This window comes from Benincasa hispida, chromosome 6, assembly GCF_009727055.1.
Source record: "Benincasa hispida cultivar B227 chromosome 6, ASM972705v1, whole genome shotgun sequence".
NCBI lineage: Eukaryota > Viridiplantae > Streptophyta > Magnoliopsida > Cucurbitales > Cucurbitaceae > Benincasa > Benincasa hispida.
In genome coordinates, this window is record NC_052354.1 from 11,840,960 (window position 1) to 11,862,494 (window position 21,535).

The window sequence follows — 21,535 nt, forward strand, 5'->3', positions numbered from 1 at the left end:
ATTTTTCCTTGCAAACAAACAAGAATTTGTTTTTCAACTCCAAAAATTATAGACTAAGGATTTTAATGGCAACTTGAATACTCTCGCAAGATGTCTTTTAGTTTTTTAATATATATTTTTCAAAATACAGATACTCTGTAAGAATATGTTTTTGTTTATTACATTTTGGAGTGTTTCTATTGTTGATGCCAAAATTTGGCCAAGGAATGGCGTACCTGACCTCCACGTGATAACAATAGTAAAATTGTAATTTGGGAAAGAGAGGATTTGCAAAATAAAGAAAAAGAACTAATACTTAAGTCGATAAGAGAACTAGATAATAGAGAAGAAGTCAGAAGTTCTTAGATTAAGATCTAGATCCTAGATCCGGTTCAGGTTCAGGTTCCAGTTACCTTAAATAAAGTTATAATGATGTATTTATAAGGATAATGAGATGAAGTTTATCTTTTCCTCTAATGATATGGATGAGATGAATCTTTCCTTAAGCTAGGATTAGATATGATTAGATAAAACCACTTTAACTAAGATTTATCTTCCTCTATCTTTTCCTGATTTTTGGCTTATCTTGTGAGGTCCAAATTTACCCACAACATCAGCTCTCACTCCCAAGTTAGATTTCATGGTTTACTTATTATTATTATTATATAATATAAATTGGACACTTGGAACTCAACTTGGGAGTACTATTTTCTAAAGCACACAATTTCATAAAAAAGACAAAAGATTATAACAAAATAATCAAGTCCGACATATTTAGTTATTGATGAATAATATGAGCTAAATTTAAACAAAGTCGCTACTAATTTTCAATAGCATTAGAAAATTTCAAATCAAATAAAATTTATCTGAGATTCCATAATTTAATAGAAATTTTCAAGGTAGAAAGGTGTTTTATTTTTTTTTTTCAACCTAAGCTCCTAGTGTCTTGTATTCTTTCTTAATCTTGTTTCTTCTAGTCTTTAGGATTTTTCTTTTGACTGATTTTTGACTAATGGTTGAAACTCTCAAATGTCTTTTATCATGAGAGACTTTTCCCGCATAGGGTTTGTTGATCTTTTATTTGGTTTATGACTATATGATGTGAAATTCTCAATTTTTTTCCTTGGGCTAGATTGCAAACAAGTTCAACTGGTTTTGATTTTCTTAATTTTAGAATAAAAAAGGAGACCACTCTCGTTCTTCACAGATGGTGCCAACTGTTGATGCAAAATTTGGGACAGGGGAAACATACTTGAATTTTGTGTGACACTAATAGTTGAATTTATAATTTAGGGAAGAGAGAACCTGCAAAACAAAGAAAAATAGCTCTGATGCCTAAGTCAATAAGAGAACTAGATAATAGAAAAAAAGAAGTCAAAAGTTCTTAGATTAAGATCTAGATCCCAAATCTGGTTCAAGTTCTAGTTACCTCATATGAAGTTGTAATGATATATTTATTGGGAGAAGGAGTTAAGTTTACCTTTTCCTCTAATGATATGGATGAGATGAATCTTTCCTAATCCTAGTAAGTTAGGATTAAATATGCTTAGATAAATCCACTTTATCTATGATTTATCTTCTCTATCTTTTCTTGATTTTTGGTCTCTCTTGTGAGGACCAAATTCACCAACAACATCAATTTAGTTTATGTTGTTAAAAAAGTTTTCAACTTATTCTTCATGAATATTTTAAAATCATCTTCTCCACTATCAATGAATGTTAGAATTGATTGACGATAAACTAATATGATATAACATTTTGAATTAATGAATTTTCAGGGTAGAAAAAAGGTCATCCAAAAAATTTTAATTACTTTCTCCAAAATTCCAAGAAATGGCTACAAATTTTGATTTTTCATATTTTAAATAACCCATTTCTCTTCTATTTGATAATCAAGTAATATGATACATAAGTTTATTATCAATCAATTTTAATATTTACGAACCAAATTAATTTTTTTTAAACAATAAAGACTACAAGTAAAATTTAAAACATTAAAAACTAAAATATATTTTAATTTAGCCTTTAAACTCTACATTTATAATGGAAATTGAATTAAATCTACATGTCAACTCCAAAGGTCAAATGTTTTACTTGTTGACTTCTTTGAAATGTCCAAATATAATTCAACACCCAAACCTACTACCTATTTTTCCTTCCAACTTATTTATTGTAATCTTCCTATTCTTCCTGCTTTATGGATTCGAATATTTGACATATTAATCAAGGTTATATATTTAAATATGATGAACCATATTTATGTTAGTTATTAAATCAAGCTCATTACTATAGAAATTATCACAATGAAGTGCATTCTAAAATTAAAACATAAATATCGTTTAGAATATTTTTATTCTACTTAAACTTGTACTAAACTAACATAAAATATGTTTTATCAGCTTGAACTTTAAAATTAGAAGTTTGATTTCTCCATCGATGTATTGTTAAAAAAAAAAACCATCTCCTTCTTGAGAAGATGCTTATCCTCTATTTTTGTGAATTTTGATTCGAGGGGCGAAATTCTTTCATTTAACCAATATAAAGTATTTACTACGATTAGAAGTTTATAAACTCCTCAAAACAGAACGAGTTTCCAAAAAATCGCCGATCCAATTAACACATAGTGCCGATATTTTCAATCGCTGAAATCAGAAAGCCCTTTGCTTTGCTCCTTGGGGCCCTACCTACCCATCTCCACTTGCACGATCTTGTTACCATAATTATTATTTATTTATTTAATTAATTTATTTCTCTTTGTTTTCATTAAAAAAAAAAAAAAAAAAAAAACCATTTCATTTGCATCAAATCAAAGTCGTCTCCAAGTCCATTCATAATTTTTCTGGAATTCTGGTTAAATTCCAGAAATAAAATTAATTTTCTTTTAAATTTTATTTGTTTTCTGTATTTTTAATAGCGGCGACGGCGAGAGATTCAATCACGAGAACTCGGAGTCAATAATTAGTTGGAAGCAAATTAAAAAAAGAAAAAAAAAGAGGTAAAATTCATTAATAATCACTGAAAGAGAGTCCAAATCTGAACCTTCATCGTCTATCTCTACTTGGACTCTGCAATCTGAATGAAAATCCACTTCGATTTCACTTTTCTGTGAGCTTCTTCCACTTTTTTCTTTCTTTGGAGTTCGATTTTTTAGCTTCCTTCGTCTAACCCTAGGTAAGTTTAACATTGTCGAGAAGTCAATTTCTGTGGTATTTTCTCGTTATCTACTTGCTATCTTCTTCTGTTTATTTCCAATCTGATGTAGAGTTTTTGAATGTTTGTTTCAGCTGATTTTTTCTGTATGATATGTGTCGGGTTCTACTTGCTTTGTTGTTGTGGAGTGTCAATTGTGCATCGGGGAGTTTGAATTATGTTGGTTTCATGTTGGAGTTGAAATTCGTTTGTTTTGTGGCATTTGAATGTGGTTTTTGGATTGGGGAATTGGGGACTGGGGAATTGGGGTGGTTTGAAGATTTGGAAATTGGGATTGTGGTCTTTGTTGAAATTTTATTGATTCTTATTGTTGTGCTTCAGATAGGATGTATTTACTAGTGAGTTGGGTGATCGATGGGTAGTTCTGAATCCAATGCTTGAGAAATTTTGTTTTGGAAAGCTAGGTTGGGTTTGAGGACACGGACGTAATAAGTGAATGTAGTTTTATATTTGTTCTGTAGATTAGCATCTTAATTCTTGTAGCGTGATTTTAGGAGAACCTGTCAAAATAGTCGGGTCTGGCATAACCGTAATCCTAGCCTCTACCATGAGATGACCATGAAGGATTATTTCCACACCCATTTTTTTTCTCCCTTTTATTTTAATGGTCTTGGATAAATATTTTTGGAAAAAAAAATAGTTTTAGTTTATTTTTAAATTTCCCTCCCGCCAATTGGAATCAACACCTTCAGTTAACAAAGGAAGATTACAAGAAAAGGGGAGAAACTTGTTGGGATTGGGAATTTTGGGTATGGAACTTTTCGTTTTACAATGTAAGAGAGGAGTTATACTTGGGCTGTATGATTTTAGCTTAGTTATGATGGTTGATGCTATTAGTAGGGTTGAACTTCTAGCTTTCAATGGGATGCGGGGATGTAGCAGAGCAATACTAATGCTACCAAGGTTGGAAAGAAGTTGACGTTTCCACTTTCTAGGCGAGATGGATGACATTGGAACGTAGTGTACTGAATTTAGCAAGGGTTATTGAGTTAGAGAATCTTCCTAAGCAAGCCACCATACAAGGACTTTTGGAACTGGGCGGGGTTTCAAGAGAGATGGAAGTAGTTGGAATTGGAGTTTGGTGTAGCAGTAGAAGAGAAGGAAAGAGGCTAATTATGAAGTATGTGGGGTTTTCTTTTCTCCTTTGGGAGCTGTTGTTTTAAAATGTTTTTGTTAATGAAAGTTACAAGTATAGCTGCAATGTGGCGGCAGGATATTGCCAATTACTGCCAACTAATTGTAGATGGTGTGGTATCTCAATGGTTGAGGGTGACGATGGAGAGGAGACAGATATTATTGTATAGTAATTGGATTAGTACGTTGAGATGATGGTATGCAAGCTGCCATTGCATTGCCACGGGAGGATGTTGGGTCTGGAACATCCTTTCAATCTCATACAATTTGTCATTCGGCCAAAACCTTATTTTGTGGTCAGCTGGCAAGCTTCCAAATCCATCACTTTGAATTTGGGAGGAGTTGGTGGCAATCAATTACTAACACTTGATGCACATCTTGAGGACAAGGTGCATTCTGGAGTTGAGTTATGATTTTTCATCAAGGTTGCATTAGTCATAATTTGGTCTTTGTTAGCCTGAAGATAATTATATAAATGGAGTATGCAAGACGAGGGGTGTTTGAGAGGGAAACAAAAGTTTCGTTGATGAATGAAATTAAATAGACCACAAAAATGGAGTTACAAGAAAGAATTCCAAATCCTTAGTAAAGTAGAGAGACTGTAGGGGTGTGAACATATACACCAACATAAAGCATTAAAGAGAGTAAGCTCAATGTACAATGATGTTAGGAAAGTTATAGTTTGGGTTGAACTTGCTCAAGGGGAGGCCATCCTAGTTCCTTGAATTACATGATTATTTTTCTCTATCTTTTGTTCTGTACAAACTCTATTCTAGTTTTATAGATCCTATCAATGTTTAACTTTCTTAGATAGTGTGGCTACTACACCCTTATGTATACCTTTTATGACCTTTGGACTTAGCTGGCTGTCTAGTGTTTTATGTGTCAAAATACAGGCATTAATTGCTTATTTTCGAAATCTGTCAGGAGGGACAATTTGAATCTACTTTTGGAGCTATATATGTTTACTTATGCATTTTCTACATGTAGATGTATGCTTAATAAAACTCACACAGGTCATGCTTACAACTAGAATAAACTGGGAAGAAAAGTTGGGTTAATAATTTTCGTTCTTGGCAAATCTGATTTAAAAAATTGAAATTTTGTTCAGATTTTTCAATCTGATCTGTTGCTTGTTTCAGATAGTTCGTGAAGTGAAGTAACTTTTGTCTTTTGCTTTGTCTTTGCTTATTTTCAGTTGTGCAAATCTAAGAGTAAGTCTCTGTTGGATTTTCTGCATTTCTTTCCCTTTTGAGTTTATTACCAAACTTGTTCTTTTTTCCTCTAATGTGACTTGTTACATCATGTTTATATGTGCAGAAATTTTTTCAGAGGTCTTGGAAGCTTTGTTGGTTGTTTGCTGGTAGATGGTCTTAGAACTTAATGTGCTGAAGGCTAAAGAGATGGCATGCTTATTGACATCAACTTTTTTGGGGTTCATTGGATGAACTCGTTTTCCATTTTTCCTGATGCAGTTACGAGTTATTTACGGTGTCCTGCTGATCTGAGAAAAATGCCATCAAAATGGAAAATTCCTTACATTGATTTGAAGATTATTTCTTCAGAATATATTTTATTTAGTTTTATGTCAGTTGGGACATCTTTGGGCAAAGAAGGTTCGCTGCTGTAATGTAAAAGGAAAATTATGGAGAATCCTTCAGAAAAAAAGTATCCAGTGAATGCCAAGGATTATAACTTACATGAAGAAGTTGGTGAAGGCGTCAGTGCCACTGTGTATAAGGCACTGTGCATTCCGCTAAATGAGATTGTCGCTATAAAGGTTCTTGATTTGGAGAAGTGCAACAACGACCTAGTATGTTTATTGATCTCCTGTAGATATTCCTTTCATTAATAACACATTTCTGGACCTTTTTTCCATCCTTTCAGATATGGTTTACCTTGCTTCATAAGTCATAACTGAAACTTTCAGAAGAAAAATTTATACATGTCTTTTATTTAGTAACTTAAATGTTTTACTTTATCTAGTGAAGTTTCCGTTCTCAAGAATTCATTGTCTTCATTTTGGTATCAAGATTCTGAAGGACCGTAAGAGCGGGGATTTTAAATTGATGGTTTTGTTATGTCTGCTTTATTGTGTTTCTTGATCTGATCTAGTATTTAACTCATTTCATCATTCAATCTACTTTGAAGAAAATTTTAAGGTCACTTGATTAGGGATACTGGATATCCCTCTGAAGATATTCTCTCTCTCATTCTTTCTTTTCTAATTTCCTTATGTATTATTCCTATATTTTTATTTTACATCAGGAACGTATTTGTAGACTTGCCTACTTAAAATATGACAAATTAAACAAACTCATTTTAAGCCAAGCAGATAATCCGTCTATTTCCCCCCCCTTAAATATGTATTCTGTCTTTATAACTAATGTTGGAGGAAATTGTCCAGGATGGTATTCGGCGAGAGGTTCAAACAATGACTTTGATTGATCATCCAAATTTGTTAAGAGCACATTGTTCCTTCACGGCTGGTCACCACCTCTGGGTTGTGATGCCATATATGTCTGGGGGATCTTGCCTTCATATTATGAAATCTGCTTATTCGGAAGGTTTTGATGAGCCTGTCATAGCTACCCTATTGCGGGAGGTTCTGAAAGCTCTTGTTTATCTTCATGCTCATGGCCACATCCATAGAGATGTGAAGGTTGTGTATAGCTCCTAGATCTTATCATGTTTTGACAAAGATATTCTTAATAACTGCAGATGGTTTTTTTCCCCTTTTCCCTTTCTAATTGTGCTGCTGGATGCCATTGCAATGTTCAGCATGAGAAGCGATGCTAAATGTCACATGTATTTAATACAAATTGTTCAAAAAACATGTGAAGTGTTTGCAAGACTAGATATGAATGCAAAACTTTTTTTTCTCCCCTAATTTTGTTTTTTTTTTCTATTAATGAACTTTTCCGGGGGAAGAGCTAATTTTTCATTATCCATATGAACTCCAGTAAGGAAACAAAGTTAGAGATGATATAGTTTTCAACTCCTTCCCTCTAAGATAACTGATGCGTTGCATTGAACTACATCTCCATGTAATTGCTATCAACAATGGTAGTTCCACATAAATCTCTTGAGTTTAGGGTTTAATGAATATTGAACAATCTAGCTTCTTTTTGTATTTTGTTCATTTGATGCATTGGAGTTTCTTCTTCAGTATATCAAGCATTACTCAAAACCTAATGTTGTTATGTGACTTTCTCCTTTTTTGGGTAAAGACATTTACAAGCCTTATTTTTTGGCAGGCTGGGAATATTTTGCTTGATTCTAATGGTACAGTCAAATTAGCTGATTTTGGAGTCTCAGCTTGCATGTTTGATACTGGAGATAGGCAACGCTCAAGAAACACATTTGTCGGAACTCCATGCTGGTACCCTTCCATTCCTTACTTCTGTGCTTTGATCTACAGCTAGAAATAAAAAGAACGAATGTAATTATGGACATTTCCTGTTTTGAAATCCTCAGGATGGCACCTGAAGTTATGCAGCAATTACATGGATATGACTTCAAGTGAGTAGGTTGCTCATCTGCATGTGATGTGATATCTCATATCTCATATATTAGTATTTCTTTCTTTTTGATTTGTGTCATGCAGAAGGGTGAGCTAGAAGATTTTTTCTGCAATATGTTTTATTTTATATATATCTTTTTCTTCCTCATTGCAATAGGGCAGACATTTGGTCGTTTGGAATAACAGCACTTGAACTGGCCCATGGGCATGCTCCATTTTCTAAATACCCCCCAATGAAAGTATGTACTCAATGTCCATATCAGTTTTTTCAATGAACGTGTAAACTTGTGAAATAAGTGTGTCATCTATGTTTAACTTTCTTATGTCACTTGTTCTTTGGCATGGTCATTTTCTCTATGAACATGGAAACCTTGTGAAATTAGTGTGACTGCTGTAGTTGACCAAGTTCAACTTTTGTATGTCCCTTGGTCCTTTGGCATTACAGGTTTTGCTAATGACATTACAAAATGCTCCTCCTGGTCTTGACTATGAAAGAGATAAGAGATTTTCTAAGGTATATAAACTCGTAAGGAGCTTTAAATACCCTCCAATTTGTATAGTTTTGTTTATATTTTCTTATTTCAGGAGCTTTCTGTATATTTTTCTCTCCCCTTTCTTGTTTATATCTTCGTTTTGTACTAAAAATTTCTTATTAAAAAAATGATTTCAGTCGTTCAAAGAAATGGTTGCTACATGCTTAGTGAAGGATCCAAAGAAACGGCCAAGTTCCGAGAAGCTCCTAAAGCACCCTTTTTTTAAACATGCTCGTTCAGTTGATTATCTTGCTCGAACAATCCTAGATGGCCTTGATCCATTAGGGGAGCGTTTTAAGAAGCTAAAGGTCTCAAGCTTATCTCAGGCTTTTCTTGTACTAGCTTTGATTACTTTCTGGAAGTTATGGATAGTTTGTTCAACCCGTTTGTTTTGCCATATATTTTTTACAGGCAAAAGAGGCTGATCTTCTGGGACAAAACAAGGCTTTGTATGGGGACAAGGAGCATTTATCACAGGTGCTAATTATAAAAACTTATTATCTGATGCATACTTGTGCCATTGTCTGGAGCCTTTGGCCTTTGGTCCCTATATTTCAAGTGTGTTGCACTCAACACAAATGCACGTGCTGATTTTTTTCCCCCCTAATATTTTCTTTCCTTATAATATTTCATTAAAGTGAGAAGAAAGTACGTAAGGGAAAGATAACATCAATCCTAAGCAACTTAAAAGGATTACAAAAAATTCCTCCCATTACTGTATATTAGAATGAACATTGGATAAAAGAAAACCCTCTTAGAGCTTAATGAAATGTATGATGTCCTTACAGTTCTCAAAATTTCTAGAAGCATCTTGAAGATTCAACAATTCTTTCAGACCAAATCTCTCAAAAAAGAAAAAAAAAAAAAATGCAAACATCACATTTTGCCAAAAAAGCCTAGCTACTTTTTTGTTTGTATGTTTAACAATTTTTAATGAAAGGGAAACAATTTTATTGATAAATGAAATGGAGGGAGAAACAAAACTCCCAAAGCACCAAGAGGCACAGTAATTGAAGCTTTCTAATTGGAAAAACATTTAGCTACCTTAAAATGGATGCCCTTATACAAGTTACTCAATACAACTCAGATTTCTTTGGGAAGCACGAAGAAATGCTAAGTCTTCAAAAGTTGTTGCCAACATCTGTAAGCAAATGGCATTGCACCAAAAGGTGGTGTTTGGTCTCCTGCTTATTTTTAACACTTCACAGCCATGGGGAGAAAGTGCCATATCCTGTTTTTTACACCAAGTCAGCCGTTCTGATTTCCTCCTAGGATCAAAGCCCACAAGAATAATCTCAACTCTTTGGGGATATAATTTCCAAGTTCTTAACGATGGTGCCACTGAAGATGCCTAAGCCAGAAGCTTTCTTATTTAAAAGTAGTTGGGCCACAGGAACATGACTCATGTCAAGAACCCTATAGAGATCCCAACTAGATCTTGATTTTCTAGTAAGTGCAAAGATGATTTATCAGACCTTTTGTGGGAGACAAATAATCTGTAAATGTAAGAGAATAAATGACAAATTAGTTCTACAGTCTTTTGATTTATTTGTGCATCTCAAGTCCTTGCATTGATGTACCTCATGTGTTAATTGTAAAAGTTAGCTGTTTGTGTCATTGTTATCTAAATTCCATTATCCTGTACAGCAAGAGTATATTCGAGGAATTAGTGCCTGGAACTTCAACCTTGAGGATTTAAAGAATCAGGCTGCCCTTGTAAGTATCAATATTGTCTGGTTTAGTATGTACATATATTTATCAGTTGCTTGCTTTTAGCAATATATATATATATATATAGTTGCTTATGAGAATGGTTACTGCAGTCATCCTTTCATTTTGACTACTGAGTATCTTGCAGATTCAAGATGACGATATGTCAAACGTAGAAGATCTAGATGTACATACTACACAGCAAAGAAACAAGAATAATGAGTTTACCTTTCCAGTAGAGGGTTCATCCCTTGAAACGCTGAATTACCCTACCGCTGCAGCTAGTCAGGAGGTTCTACTGTCTATGATAACCTTTATTAAAATATTTTATCATTGACATTTAAAAACTAGCATTTGTTCTCTGAATCAATAGCTTGAATAGTCTGTTGACTTACTGAAATCATTTTTCTTGTTCTTTTGTTTTAGGATGGTTTCAATGATCTTCATGATTTGGAGAGTTCCCTTGCTTCTTTCCCTATGAAACCTCTTGAAGCACTCAAGTATGGTTTTTTCTATTCCCCGTCCCCCCCAAAGCAGTCTTATAGTTATCAGGAAATATTTTTCCCAAACATTTATCATAAATAAACTTTAGTAATAAAGTTTGAACTCCGAACAATGTCAGTTTTTTATTTTATACTGCATTTATAAAATTTTTAAAAACTTGAGGTGAGTTTTCATCTGATAATTTAGGAGAAATCAAATTGACAGTTTCTTGTTATTGTAACTAATTTTGTGTCTTGATACTCTGATGCAGAGATTGTTTTGACATCTATGAAGATGTAAGCACGGACAGTGTAAGGCCAGTGGATAGAGAAAATGGAAGAACCGAGGGTGAGAGTTCAGGGCAAAGTGGTTCCTTACCACGTCATTACATGTCAGAGAATAAGAGGTCTTTCAGCGGTTCACTAATTTCTGACAATGCTGTTTCTCCTAAAAAGATTATTGTAGATGGTGATAGGTATGCTTTAATCTGTTTTGAATTATTGTACATGCATTATGTTTTTCTGAACATGGTTTTATAGTTCCTGAGAAGTCGTCCGTCTGCCCTCACTCTCTGTATTAGATATAATCTTGTTACAAGCTTGTTAATTGAGAATGGGCTCTGTTTGTTCTACTAGATTTTTGAATTTGTGCTTCGAGTTAAATGGACCTTTTATTTTATTTTCTTTATCTCAAGTGCAAGACAAAAGGCAACCAGTATCTTAATGAAATCTATGCTGTTGCTTTTAATTTTAAATTTGAGAATGAGCAATGAGGTTTATCAGCAGAAGATACACGTTTTCTTCTGGTTGATTAAATGTTTCTGTTTTGGAAGTTCAGAATCTGGTTAGGCAAGTCTGACCCTAACTTGTTTTGTTTTTTTTCCTTTTTTTGGGTTTTTTTTTTTTTCAAACTTCAATAAAGGGACTATTTGCAGTCAAAACTTCCATCTGAGCGTAATCACAGTGGTCCACTATTATATCGCCAGAAAAGGGATACAAATAATGTTTCATCTGGTACGTTTTTAGGCTTCTCTGCCTCTCTAGGCTTAAACTATTTCATATTAAGAATATTAAGGTTATAAAATTCTTACATGTTTTATTCAGTTGAGGATGCATCAGATGGAACAGTTGTGCAACGCAAAGGGCGGTTTAAAGTTACTTCGGCAGAGCTTAGTCCGAAGGTATTTTTGCATTAATTTTGAAATCTTGTACAAAACTCAATCACCTTGCAGGTTCTGATCATGTCTAGATTCTAGAAGGGAAGTATTGTGTAGATATAAATTTTAGTAATTTGCAACATATTTATCTGAAGTGAATCGGCCCTTGATAAAAAGCATACTATCTATTATCTTACCATTTTCCTTGGAAAACCATCAAGTTGGATCCTCATTGAATTTGACCAATTATGCGACCATGTTAGGGAGAAAAGAAAACTCAAGGTCAGGTGGTTTGGTCTCTTCCTTCTTGTGCTGCTTGAATATTTTCAGAAAAAATGAGCTTCCTTTTTCAAATTTTCATTATGCTCGTGAAAACAGTTTGGCTTCCCAAGTTTAAGATAAACTACTTCATAATTGTGATCCATGAATGATTTATTTTGGTTTTTTTTGGTGCAAAAATTTTGACATTAAGTTTCTCTTTTCTCATAAATTGGGTTTTATTCTCTTTTAAGTTTCTTTTTTACAGTGAAAAAATGTTGTACTTGATTTCGTTGCCTGTTATTTCCATTTCATTTCATGCATGCTGATCATGCTTGCTTTTGGGACTGATTGAATATCTTGCATTTCCTTCTGCATTTATTGACTACCGTTGAGGCTCTTGGTACTTTTGATTGGTTGAAATTGTCCCGGATCAAAGTTAGCCCTGTTTTTGAGTGAATTTTTCATCATGTTAATCTTCAACTCATTTTCCACTTTATCAATTTGGGTTTGGTGCAACTTAAGATACGACTATTTTGAACTGCTTGAGCAAATATTTTTTACTTAAAACATTTGTATATACGCAGAATTTGGAGTATGCCATTTGTCTAAGTTTTTATATGTTATGATGAACAGGTGGCAGTACCTCTGGATTTGTTACCTGTTATTTTGATTTTATACCATGCATGCATTCATGTTAACATTTGAGTTTTCTACACTTTGTTCTGCATTTATTGACTTCTTATTTATGAGGCTCTTCGCACTTGTGGTTGGTAGAAAATTTTCCGGCAAATGTACTATTTCTTTTAATTGGGCTTACTATCTTATTTCCTACATAATCAATTTGGATATTGTATGCCTTAGGATTTTGTGCATTCGACTTCTCATATAACCAATGAACTTAGACATTTACCTTTTAGGCAATGGCTTTGTAACCATTGCCATTCTATTTTTGTATTTAGGGTCCTATGACGGGCTCATTCAGCCCTGTCTGTGGAGGGACGATAAGTCCAACATCCCTGAACCTCACACCTGCTCTACTCCTGCCATCAGTGCAATGCATTTTGCAGCAGAACATCCTTCAACGGGTCTGTTTTGCTTGCCCTTATTTGTATTGGCAGTGCATCAAAATAAATTTCTTATTTCTATCCATTATTGTTGGCAGGAAGAAATTGTTAAATTGATCAAGTATTTGGAACAAATGACTGGTATTTCTCCTCTTTTTGTTGTTATGATATGCTTTTTGGCACCTTTTCTTCTACTATATGTTTGACTGACACAGGCAAGAATCCAGATGTATCAGAGACGGTCACCAGTGACCTTCTGCAGGTACATAGATGAATTTGATTTCTTTATTAATTTTGCAGAAAGCTACTAACTACTGGTACATAATCGAGTTTGTATCTCCAAAAAGAAACTATGAAAAATCCAACTTATTGTAAATTCCATAATGAAAAGAGCAAAAAACAACAGAGAATAACAAACTCACAATTACAGAAAAGGCTCCAATTTAAAGAACAAGAGATAAAATGTAGTCATAGAAATCCTTAGTAACTAAGACCAAAAGGGAGACACTGAACATAATTAAGGTCCAAACCCTCCAAGAGCTCTTCACATTTCTGAGTACCCATAATTTAGCTATTTATATGCTTTGGCTCTACTGGAATGTGATTTTAAATTTTTCTGTACAAAAAAATAATGAAGAATAACCAGCATGATAACAGAAGAAAGTACATCATTCAATTAGTTTCCTTCCCACCCGCCCGCGCCCCCCCTCTCTCGTTTTCCCTTTTTTATTAGACTTCATCATCGCATTTGGAAGTAGGGTCAGGTTAAAATATCTATGTATGTTTTTAGAAAAACAGAAAATCTCATCTTCAAGAAGATAAATTACACTTTCAGACCATAAACTGGCACATACTTGTTGTATGGCTTTATCAGTACCTGCTATTTAATACCTTCCAAACTTGAGTGTTGATGAAAATATCGCTTTGATTTGTTTCAATGGTAGGAGATGTTGATATTAATGAATATTTTTCCCCACCCCACCAAAGGATATGAAGAGTAAAGAGGCTCTTTACTCTGGTTTTAAAAACAATTTCTATGCTGATGTTGAATCTGTATTACGGCACCATTATTCTAATATATTACCTAAAGAACGAACTGTATATCATCTATGCCAAGCTTCCTTCCAAGTTATCTAAGAGGAAACTGGCTCTGTTCATATTTCATGCCAAAGGTTGCCAGATCATGGCCATGGCTCATTATCAAATTCAGTTATTTGTGCTTTTAATCTGACAATTTCTAGACTACCCCATCATATGATAGTTTCTATAATGTCCAGGTACCACCAACTTCCTTGAGGGAAAGAGAGTTACAATCTCAGGTCGTCCATCTGCAGCAGAGGTATAATTTCAAGTTCAAGGAGTTCCATTTACCTTTTTATTTCTAACCAAATTCTCATGAAGCTTGTTATTTTCTAATTTCAGAATTGATCATCTTGTTGAGGAGTTAGAGAAGCAAAAGTTGAAAAATGCCGAGGTATTGTTTCATACTTGATTGGAAACTCAATTTTATTCAGTTTATTTGCCTTGAATCTGTCTCCCAAAAAAAAAAAAAAGCCTTGAATCCGGTACGCTTTGTGATGAAAAACAATCGGTCTTTATGTATTTCTCTTTGGTTTTCACAGTTTGAAAGACACATGATTTCTATGACAAATAAAGAGAAAACATAAAAGAAAGCTCGTAAAGTGGGTATAGATCATCCTGATGCCTTCAGTTCTTGATTATTCTTTAGCAATTCATGTGTGGCTGTCTCTGTCTGGATGATACGAGCCAATCGTTATTGTATTTGTAGTGTACTATACGTGTGATGTCAAAAGGCAGACACCAAAAATTTTGTGTTCTTTAATGTATTCCCTATGTATCTTTGTAATGCTGATCTTGTAATATATTGCGGTATCTGTGTTTTTCCCCCCCTTGCTTTCTCACAGTTCTTATAATGATATGTCAATCTGAACCTACAGTTAATATACATAATATTGAATGATATCCTTTAAACCATTGGAGATATTGCCCTTTTTTCCCCTTCCAATATGTGCATATGTTATCATCCTTGCATCTGCGATCCATGGCCATTTGGCTTCGATTCGTTGGATCAATTCATTTATTGTGTTGAAAGGATACCTATAGATTTGTTTGAATTGACTTTCTAAGCTAACAAGCTCTACCTCTAACATATTACCATTGTTATCGATTGGTTCAAGGTTATGTTCGTTGCACTCCTATTGATTCCTTGTGACTTACTCTCATAGCTCATGATTTGTGCTAAATATTTGTACTATGAGGGGCAACATTTGATTTGAAGTAATGTCTATTTTAGATGAATAAAGTAATAGGGACTCGGTTCTTTAATCTTGGAAAAAATAATAGATATAAATTAGGAGGGAGATTTTTAAAAATAGAAAAATAAGAGAAATTATTTACATAAAATAATAAAATTTAAATTTTCTTTGATAGAGGTTGATAGAAGTCTATCAACGGTAGACACTGATTAGAAGTCTACCCGTGTCTATCAGTATTTTTTTTTTTCTATAAATATTTTGACATTTTTTTTATCTGTGGAATTCTTCATTAAAAAAGTATAATTGTTTCTTTTATAATAAATGAAGAAGTGAAGTTAATAGAAGCCTTCTGCATTGGGTTATATTTAAAATTGTTTTGTTTTTTTTAATTATTATTATAATTTATGGAGTGAAAAATTAAATTTGTGACTTTGAAGTTGATAATACATGTGTTATACTATTGAACTATACTTATTTTGGCTTAAATTTGTGTCTATGGTTACTTTGAAGTTAATAAAATTGTTCTTTTATTATTATAATAAAATTGTCTATTGGTTGGTACCATTTTTTTTCATTAAATATATATAAAAAAAATTGTAGTTGTATTTTCGATATATTATAATTTGGTGACTCAAATAACAATCTTCGTGACATACGCAAGTATCGAAGTTTTTATCGTTTTAACAAATATTTCACCGTTCGAATTTTTCTACTATTTCAATTCAAAAAAATATATATTTATTAATTAAAATATAATTCACAACGTATATTTATAAATTATTCTTGTTTTTTTTTATTTTAAATTATGATATAATATTTAACTTTTAGTTCACTAAACAATATAGAGATATAGAAATATTTTTTTAATCTTTATAAAATTATTTTACGAAAATTGATTGAATAATTTTTTTTTTGTTTATCTATCTAGGTGAATAATTTTGTAAAGGTCTATAATAATTTTTTAATTAGTATTACTTAATATAAATATCATATACTAATGAATTTAAAATTGTATTTATATGGAAATTAAATTACAAATTTAATCATTAAATTTTAAAAACGGATGGGACTATAAATCTCTAAATTTTCAATTTTGACTATATTCCCTTAATAATCCTATAAATTACTTGAATTTTATATAATAGATCTCATTGATGTTTAAAATGTTTAAAAATTAATCAGTTTGTAAGACAAATGGTGTGTCTATTTGCAAATGTTAAATTTTGTGATTAATAGATACAACAATTTTAAAAAGATGTCCGATCAAATTTAATATTTAATATACCTTTTAACTTTTAAAATATTAGTATATAAGCGACATATTAGATGTAAAATTGACATTTTATTAATCTATTAAATAAAAATTAAAAAATCCGTAGATCTATCAGACAGTTTAAAAGTTTATAAATCATGTAGACACAAATTTAGAAATTCATATGTTAAACTTTTAATCTTATATTCAAATGTGTTCTCTTTTCGTGGATCCGTCACCCTATCCTCTTTTTCGTTAAAAATAAATAAATAAATAATCATGCATGTTATACCCTTTCTACAAGGATTTTCTTCCTTATGAGCACGGTTCACGCAATTAGTTTTTAATATTTAATTAATTTACTTATTTTTGAAAAGTCACGGTTCACCTCATGCAATTAAAGTTTTTTTAAGATTGTGAATACTTCTATATCCATCCTTGAAATTGTTAAATAGTTAGGAATTATTATCTGAGTTCCGGAGAAATAGGAGTGAAAAGGAGCAAAGCTCAATTGACATAGTGTTCATATTATCAATCTCGAAGTTAGATATTTATTCTCTCTCCGTATATTTATCTAAAAAAAAAAAGGATATTACATCTAAATGTTAATAGAACATTTTTATTCATCTAATAAGATTTAGGGTTATACCAACAAATCTACCGTTAGAATCTCCCTATCCCTATTGTACTAAAAAAAATAAAATAGATAATTTTTCTTGAAAATAATAGATATTTTAGACAATTGTGATAAGACACTGTCTACTTCATAAGTTTGAGCAATTTGGGATTTAGACGAGAGAAACCACACACTTGAATATTCCACTACTTGTGATTGTTTTGATTTTGATTTTTTTTGTTTGTTTGTATCTAGTAATGGAGATGGAGGAGAGACGACGAGAAAGAGAGGGTCAAGAGAGAGGAGAGAAGAAGAAAGAAAGAGAAAGATTGAAAAAAGAAATACTTTTTTCCATGTCATCTTACCACGTCAACATCTATTACTTTTTAATATTAAATTTAAAGGTTTTTTTTTTTAGAGAGAAACCTTTTAAACCTATTATTCAAAATTCAAAGACCAAAATAGTCAATTTCAAATTTTATAGACTAAATGCAAGGGACCAAATAGGTATTTTTCCGTTCTCTCTTGAACCCCTATTTTGTCACACCACACCATTCCACCATTCAATTTCAAGTACAAAGAGCTACATGTAGAAAGAAAATAAGCCACTGATGGGTGGGGTTGCTTTTTAGTATTATTATTATTATTCTTTTATTCTTTTTAGTAAAATAGGGGTGGGAGGGTTCATACCACAGATCTTGTAATTAATAATACTCTTATATACCAGTTGAGCTATTCTCGGTTTGGTTTGGCATGGGTGGGGTGACTTTCAAACCTCCATTGTAGTGTTCTCACCCACGTGATTTTTGCAGTAATCTCCCCCAAAGTTCCATACCCAATTACTAAAAACTAATTTCAGCATATTTCAATTGGACAAGACATTATAAACCATCTTAAAAGATTAGATTTTGGAATTTTCAGATAACTCGCACAGTCTACCATTGAAGTCTCATCCTTGTCTATCATCTTCAAGACAACAAATCTATAATTTACCAATAAAATCTTCAAAACCACCCACCCACCAAAAAATATGTTACAAAAGTAGGAATATAAAATGTGAACAAAATGAGGGTTCAAGCAGCAAAAGTCGAATATTACCAAAGTCTATTCTCAGACACAGCAGTAACAATGCCTCTCATTGTCTCCTGCAAAACATGAATAATCCATTTAAACTCATTCAATTTACTAAAGCTGGAAAGAAAAAGGCATAATTGAGTAATTACCACAGAGTGATCTTTAAGGCCAAGAGAGATTAATAATGGTTTGTATGAACCTGATAAACTGCGGAAACAAAGGAATAATTTCAGCTTGTTATTTGAATATGGCTATCTTGATGGGAAGTTAAAAGTTCTAAGCTTCAATATTTAATCCATCAATAAATGTATCCTAAGAATTCTACATGTGGTTCTACTCCATGTAAATGTCTGAAGTAGTAGTGGAAACCCCTTGCATTGCCATAAACTTCTATCTTCCAGAGAAAGTGGAATTACCAAGCATCACCACAAAAGATCCTACCCCTCTAGTTAGTCAGTTTCCACTCAGAAAAGTTTAAGACCTTGGACTTTCTATTGAGACTTCAGAACTAAACAATGGGCTGAAAGAGATGAAAGCTAAGAAGCACATATACAGATACGGATACAGACACGGACACAGCGCCATGTCATTTTCTTTAAAATTTAGGACACAGACATGACAAGGACACGTTTATTAAAATATACATTCTTAAAAATATAAATCATTTTTATACCAAAAAAAAGTCAAAGTAAATGGGCTGATTCATAATGTGTCTTTTCAGTCTACTCAACAAGTTATCTATGCATGTCTAACACATTTGTTGCACTAACAAGAATCCAATACGTGTCCAACTAGTATCAAAGTGTCCAAGTGTCTGACACGTGTAGGACATAAACATGCTAGCCAAACTAAAATATTCCTAAGAAAGTGATCCTCTCTTCTCAACCCTTCTTTGTAGAGGGGATACAACTGAAGGTTGGAGACACAAGGAAATGCTCCCCCCAATGACAATGTCAAGATAGTTGGATTTTTCATTAAGCCTTGAGCCATGTTAAAGAAGCTTTTAGAGGCGTCGTTTGAAGGACAACCAACATAGCTCAAAGACACCAAATATGAAAAGTAGTATTTCCATAAATTAGAAACTGACAAGTCAAGATCCCAAACTTTAAGACAGGTTATCTACTTAATAGAGATATAGCAAGTTTTGGTTATTGTTGTATATACTATACTATCTGCAGATTTCCAAAGAGCTGTTCACACGTCCAGATGTCAGATCTTTAAAAGGAGTAGAAGTGTTCAAAGTTCAAACTGTAAAGTTCGAGGATGTTGAATTGGAAGGTTTACCTGATTTGTTCAATCAACTGACGTGCACATGCGACCAGCATCGGCTGAAAATTCCATGCATCAATCATAGCATTATTCAGTAACAAACTACTATAATGTAGCTGACTTACCTCATCTCTTTTGCCAAAAATGGTTGACACTGAGAAGGTTGAATGAATTGCCATCCCCTCTTCCTTCCTGCGAAATGTTACATATAGATGTCTAAGAACCTTCAAATATAGCATAACCAAAATTTAAAAAATGCTATATTTTAGCCCTTATTGCAATGTTCAATTTGTACCTATGAATCTCAATATACTATCAAGTCATTAATGTAGGTCTTTCTCCCATACCATTTCAACCATTTTTTAGTTCAAGATTTGTGGGGTCGAACTATGTAGAAATGACCAGCAATTGCTCACCTGGCTTGCAACATAGTCCCCATTGCTCCAATTTGAGTTGCAATAACCTTAAAATTAGTTTCAAACATCAGAGATGGAAATAACACACACTAGTAGATACCAAAAACCCCATTTCCCCTTCCTCTCCCAACAAAAACATATGCACTAGTAATAATAAAAACCGAATTCCTACTGACAAGAAAATGATCGTCGTGGCGACAAATGACAATATCCGTTTTGATTCCCTGAAAGCAGAAGATATATGAGTGAGATTACCTACTGCCTGAGCTAACCAAGAATGAACAGTAAGGTACCTCGAACTTGACCTAGACCATAGACAGTGAAAACCACAGAATACTAAGAAAATAGGAATACAATAACAGACGTAGAATCTTGCAAGTGATGCATTGCTTCATTGAAATCAAATAACCGTAGATGAAAGCCAATCAAACATTTTCTTCCAATGATTAATTCGAGAAGTACTAATAAAACAGAACCCCTTTAACCGATTCTGCAATATCAAGCAGAAAGAAGCTTATTTAATATAGGTACACATTCTGCATATCCCTAATCCAATTCACAAAAGAAGAGAACAAATTTCCCATTTAAAATTTCATATCACTTAACCCCACTTTAAATTCGTTTATATATCATCCAAATTCAAGCTTCCCATCTGCAACTCGCAGACATAAATCACCAGTCTGTTAAAGGTAATAAAACTAGTAGCGGCATTAAAGCAAACAGGTTGTGGGCAAACGTGAATCATCTAATTAAAATTAACCCTTCAGAACAACGCTTGAACAGGGAAAATCAGAAAACCCAAATCCCGAATTCCTTCAGGGACTGTGGAGAAAGGATTAATTCAATCCATAGCAAGTAAACGATACCTTAATTTCCATTGAGGCCTGTTTGTGGGAAACCGGAAAGCGGGTTCCCGAGTTTTCCATGGGAGAAGGAAGAATCAAAGTCTTCTGACTGTGGTCAATCGAATCAAATTGCTTCGCACACTAACTTTGAACTTTTGAAGTCAATGCACCTACCATTTTTTTTTTCCCTTTTAGTTTCTTCTATCCCCATCTTTTTGCCTTTCACCCAATTTTTCCATGATACTGCGTCCCCTGACAAATTTTCTTGTTTCTTTTCCTATAGGAAAAATATCTTTTTTATGATTAGATTTTGCTTCTAGTTTTTATTTAGTTCATACATTTTAAAATATTATATTTTTAATCTTTAAAGATATGTTCTCTCTTCTATAGTAAAAACTATTTTGTATTTTCAATAAACTACCGTAATAATATTTCAAAATCTCTATTTGTTACCGTATTTATTATTTATTACAATTTTTACTATTTTACGTTCATTATTTTTTATTCTTCTATAATGTTTATTATTTTCTCCTAAAACTAAAATAGTTTATACCTCAAAACCATATTATTATAATCCAAACTAAAATAATCTACAACCCAAACACAACTATTATAATCCAACTATAATAACCTAGGATTATACTAACCAATTCCTTATCCCAAACACCTCCTAAGGATATTTAGTTTATCAACTTGAGTTGCGTTGGTAAAAGTTATCAACATAATGTTCGACC

General features: G+C 32.8%; 2 protein-coding genes across 10 annotated transcripts; one reads left to right on the forward strand and one right to left on the reverse strand.

Moving 5' to 3' along the window:
- The first annotated feature begins 2,753 nt into the window (after positions 1–2,753).
- LOC120080508 (serine/threonine-protein kinase BLUS1) lies at positions 2,754–15,048 on the forward strand. Of its 8 annotated transcripts, none has more exons than XM_039035188.1 (22): positions 2,754–3,150; positions 5,466–5,537; positions 5,644–6,136; positions 6,731–6,985; positions 7,581–7,705; positions 7,801–7,845; positions 8,004–8,085; positions 8,292–8,360; positions 8,517–8,687; positions 8,791–8,856; positions 10,027–10,095; positions 10,238–10,381; positions 10,516–10,589; positions 10,844–11,047; positions 11,494–11,585; positions 11,676–11,752; positions 12,949–13,074; positions 13,152–13,194; positions 13,281–13,315; positions 14,331–14,392; positions 14,476–14,527; positions 14,676–15,048. In XM_039035188.1, exons 3-22 carry the CDS (start codon positions 5,969–5,971, stop codon positions 14,718–14,720), a joined length of 2,004 nt encoding a protein of 667 aa, XP_038891116.1. In that variant the 5' UTR covers positions 2,754–3,150; positions 5,466–5,537; positions 5,644–5,968; the 3' UTR covers positions 14,721–15,048. The 8 variants fall into 8 exon arrangements, with proteins under 8 accessions (XP_038891116.1, XP_038891117.1, XP_038891109.1 ...); XM_039035181.1 differs by having other exon boundaries at positions 2,755–3,150; positions 13,269–13,315; XM_039035182.1 differs by having other exon boundaries at positions 2,755–3,084; positions 13,269–13,315.
- Positions 15,049–18,078: 3,030 nt separating this feature from the next.
- Positions 18,079–21,066, reverse strand: LOC120079484. 2 transcript variants are annotated; one of them, XM_039033685.1, is made up of 7 exons: positions 20,823–21,066; positions 20,133–20,180; positions 19,957–20,003; positions 19,666–19,732; positions 19,556–19,572; positions 18,421–18,478; positions 18,079–18,342 (listed from the first exon to the last, which is right to left on the reverse strand). In XM_039033685.1, exons 1-7 carry the CDS (start codon positions 20,880–20,882, stop codon positions 18,292–18,294), a joined length of 348 nt encoding a protein of 115 aa, XP_038889613.1. In that variant the 5' UTR covers positions 20,883–21,066; the 3' UTR covers positions 18,079–18,291. The 2 variants fall into 2 exon arrangements, with proteins under 2 accessions (XP_038889613.1, XP_038889612.1); XM_039033684.1 differs by having other exon boundaries at positions 19,556–19,599; positions 20,823–21,061.
- Between the last annotated feature and the right edge of the window lie 469 nt (positions 21,067–21,535).

What these genes read in the sequence shown, in the direction of transcription:
- LOC120080508 (XM_039035181.1), top strand. Translation starts at nt 5,969, where the DNA reads ATGGAGAATCCTTCAGAAAAAAAGTATCCAGTGAATGCCAAGGATTAT. An exon ending in CTAAATACCCCCCAATGAAA is followed by an intron (nt 8,086 to 8,291) that starts GTATGTACTCAA and finishes TTGGCATTACAG; the next exon opens with GTTTTGCTAATGACATTACA. An exon ending in AGCAGAACATCCTTCAACGG is followed by an intron (nt 13,075 to 13,151) that starts GTCTGTTTTGCT and finishes TATTGTTGGCAG; the next exon opens with GAAGAAATTGTTAAATTGAT.
- LOC120079484 (XM_039033684.1), bottom strand. Translation starts at nt 20,882, where the DNA reads ATGGAAAACTCGGGAACCCGCTTTCCGGTTTCCCACAAACAGGCCTCA. An exon ending in AGGCCTCAATGGAAATTAAG is followed by an intron (nt 20,181 to 20,822) that starts GTATCGTTTACT and finishes TTCTGCTTTCAG; the next exon opens with GGAATCAAAACGGATATTGT. An exon ending in TTTTTGGCAAAAGAGATGAG is followed by an intron (nt 19,600 to 19,665) that starts GTAAGTCAGCTA and finishes TGGAATTTTCAG; the next exon opens with CCGATGCTGGTCGCATGTGC.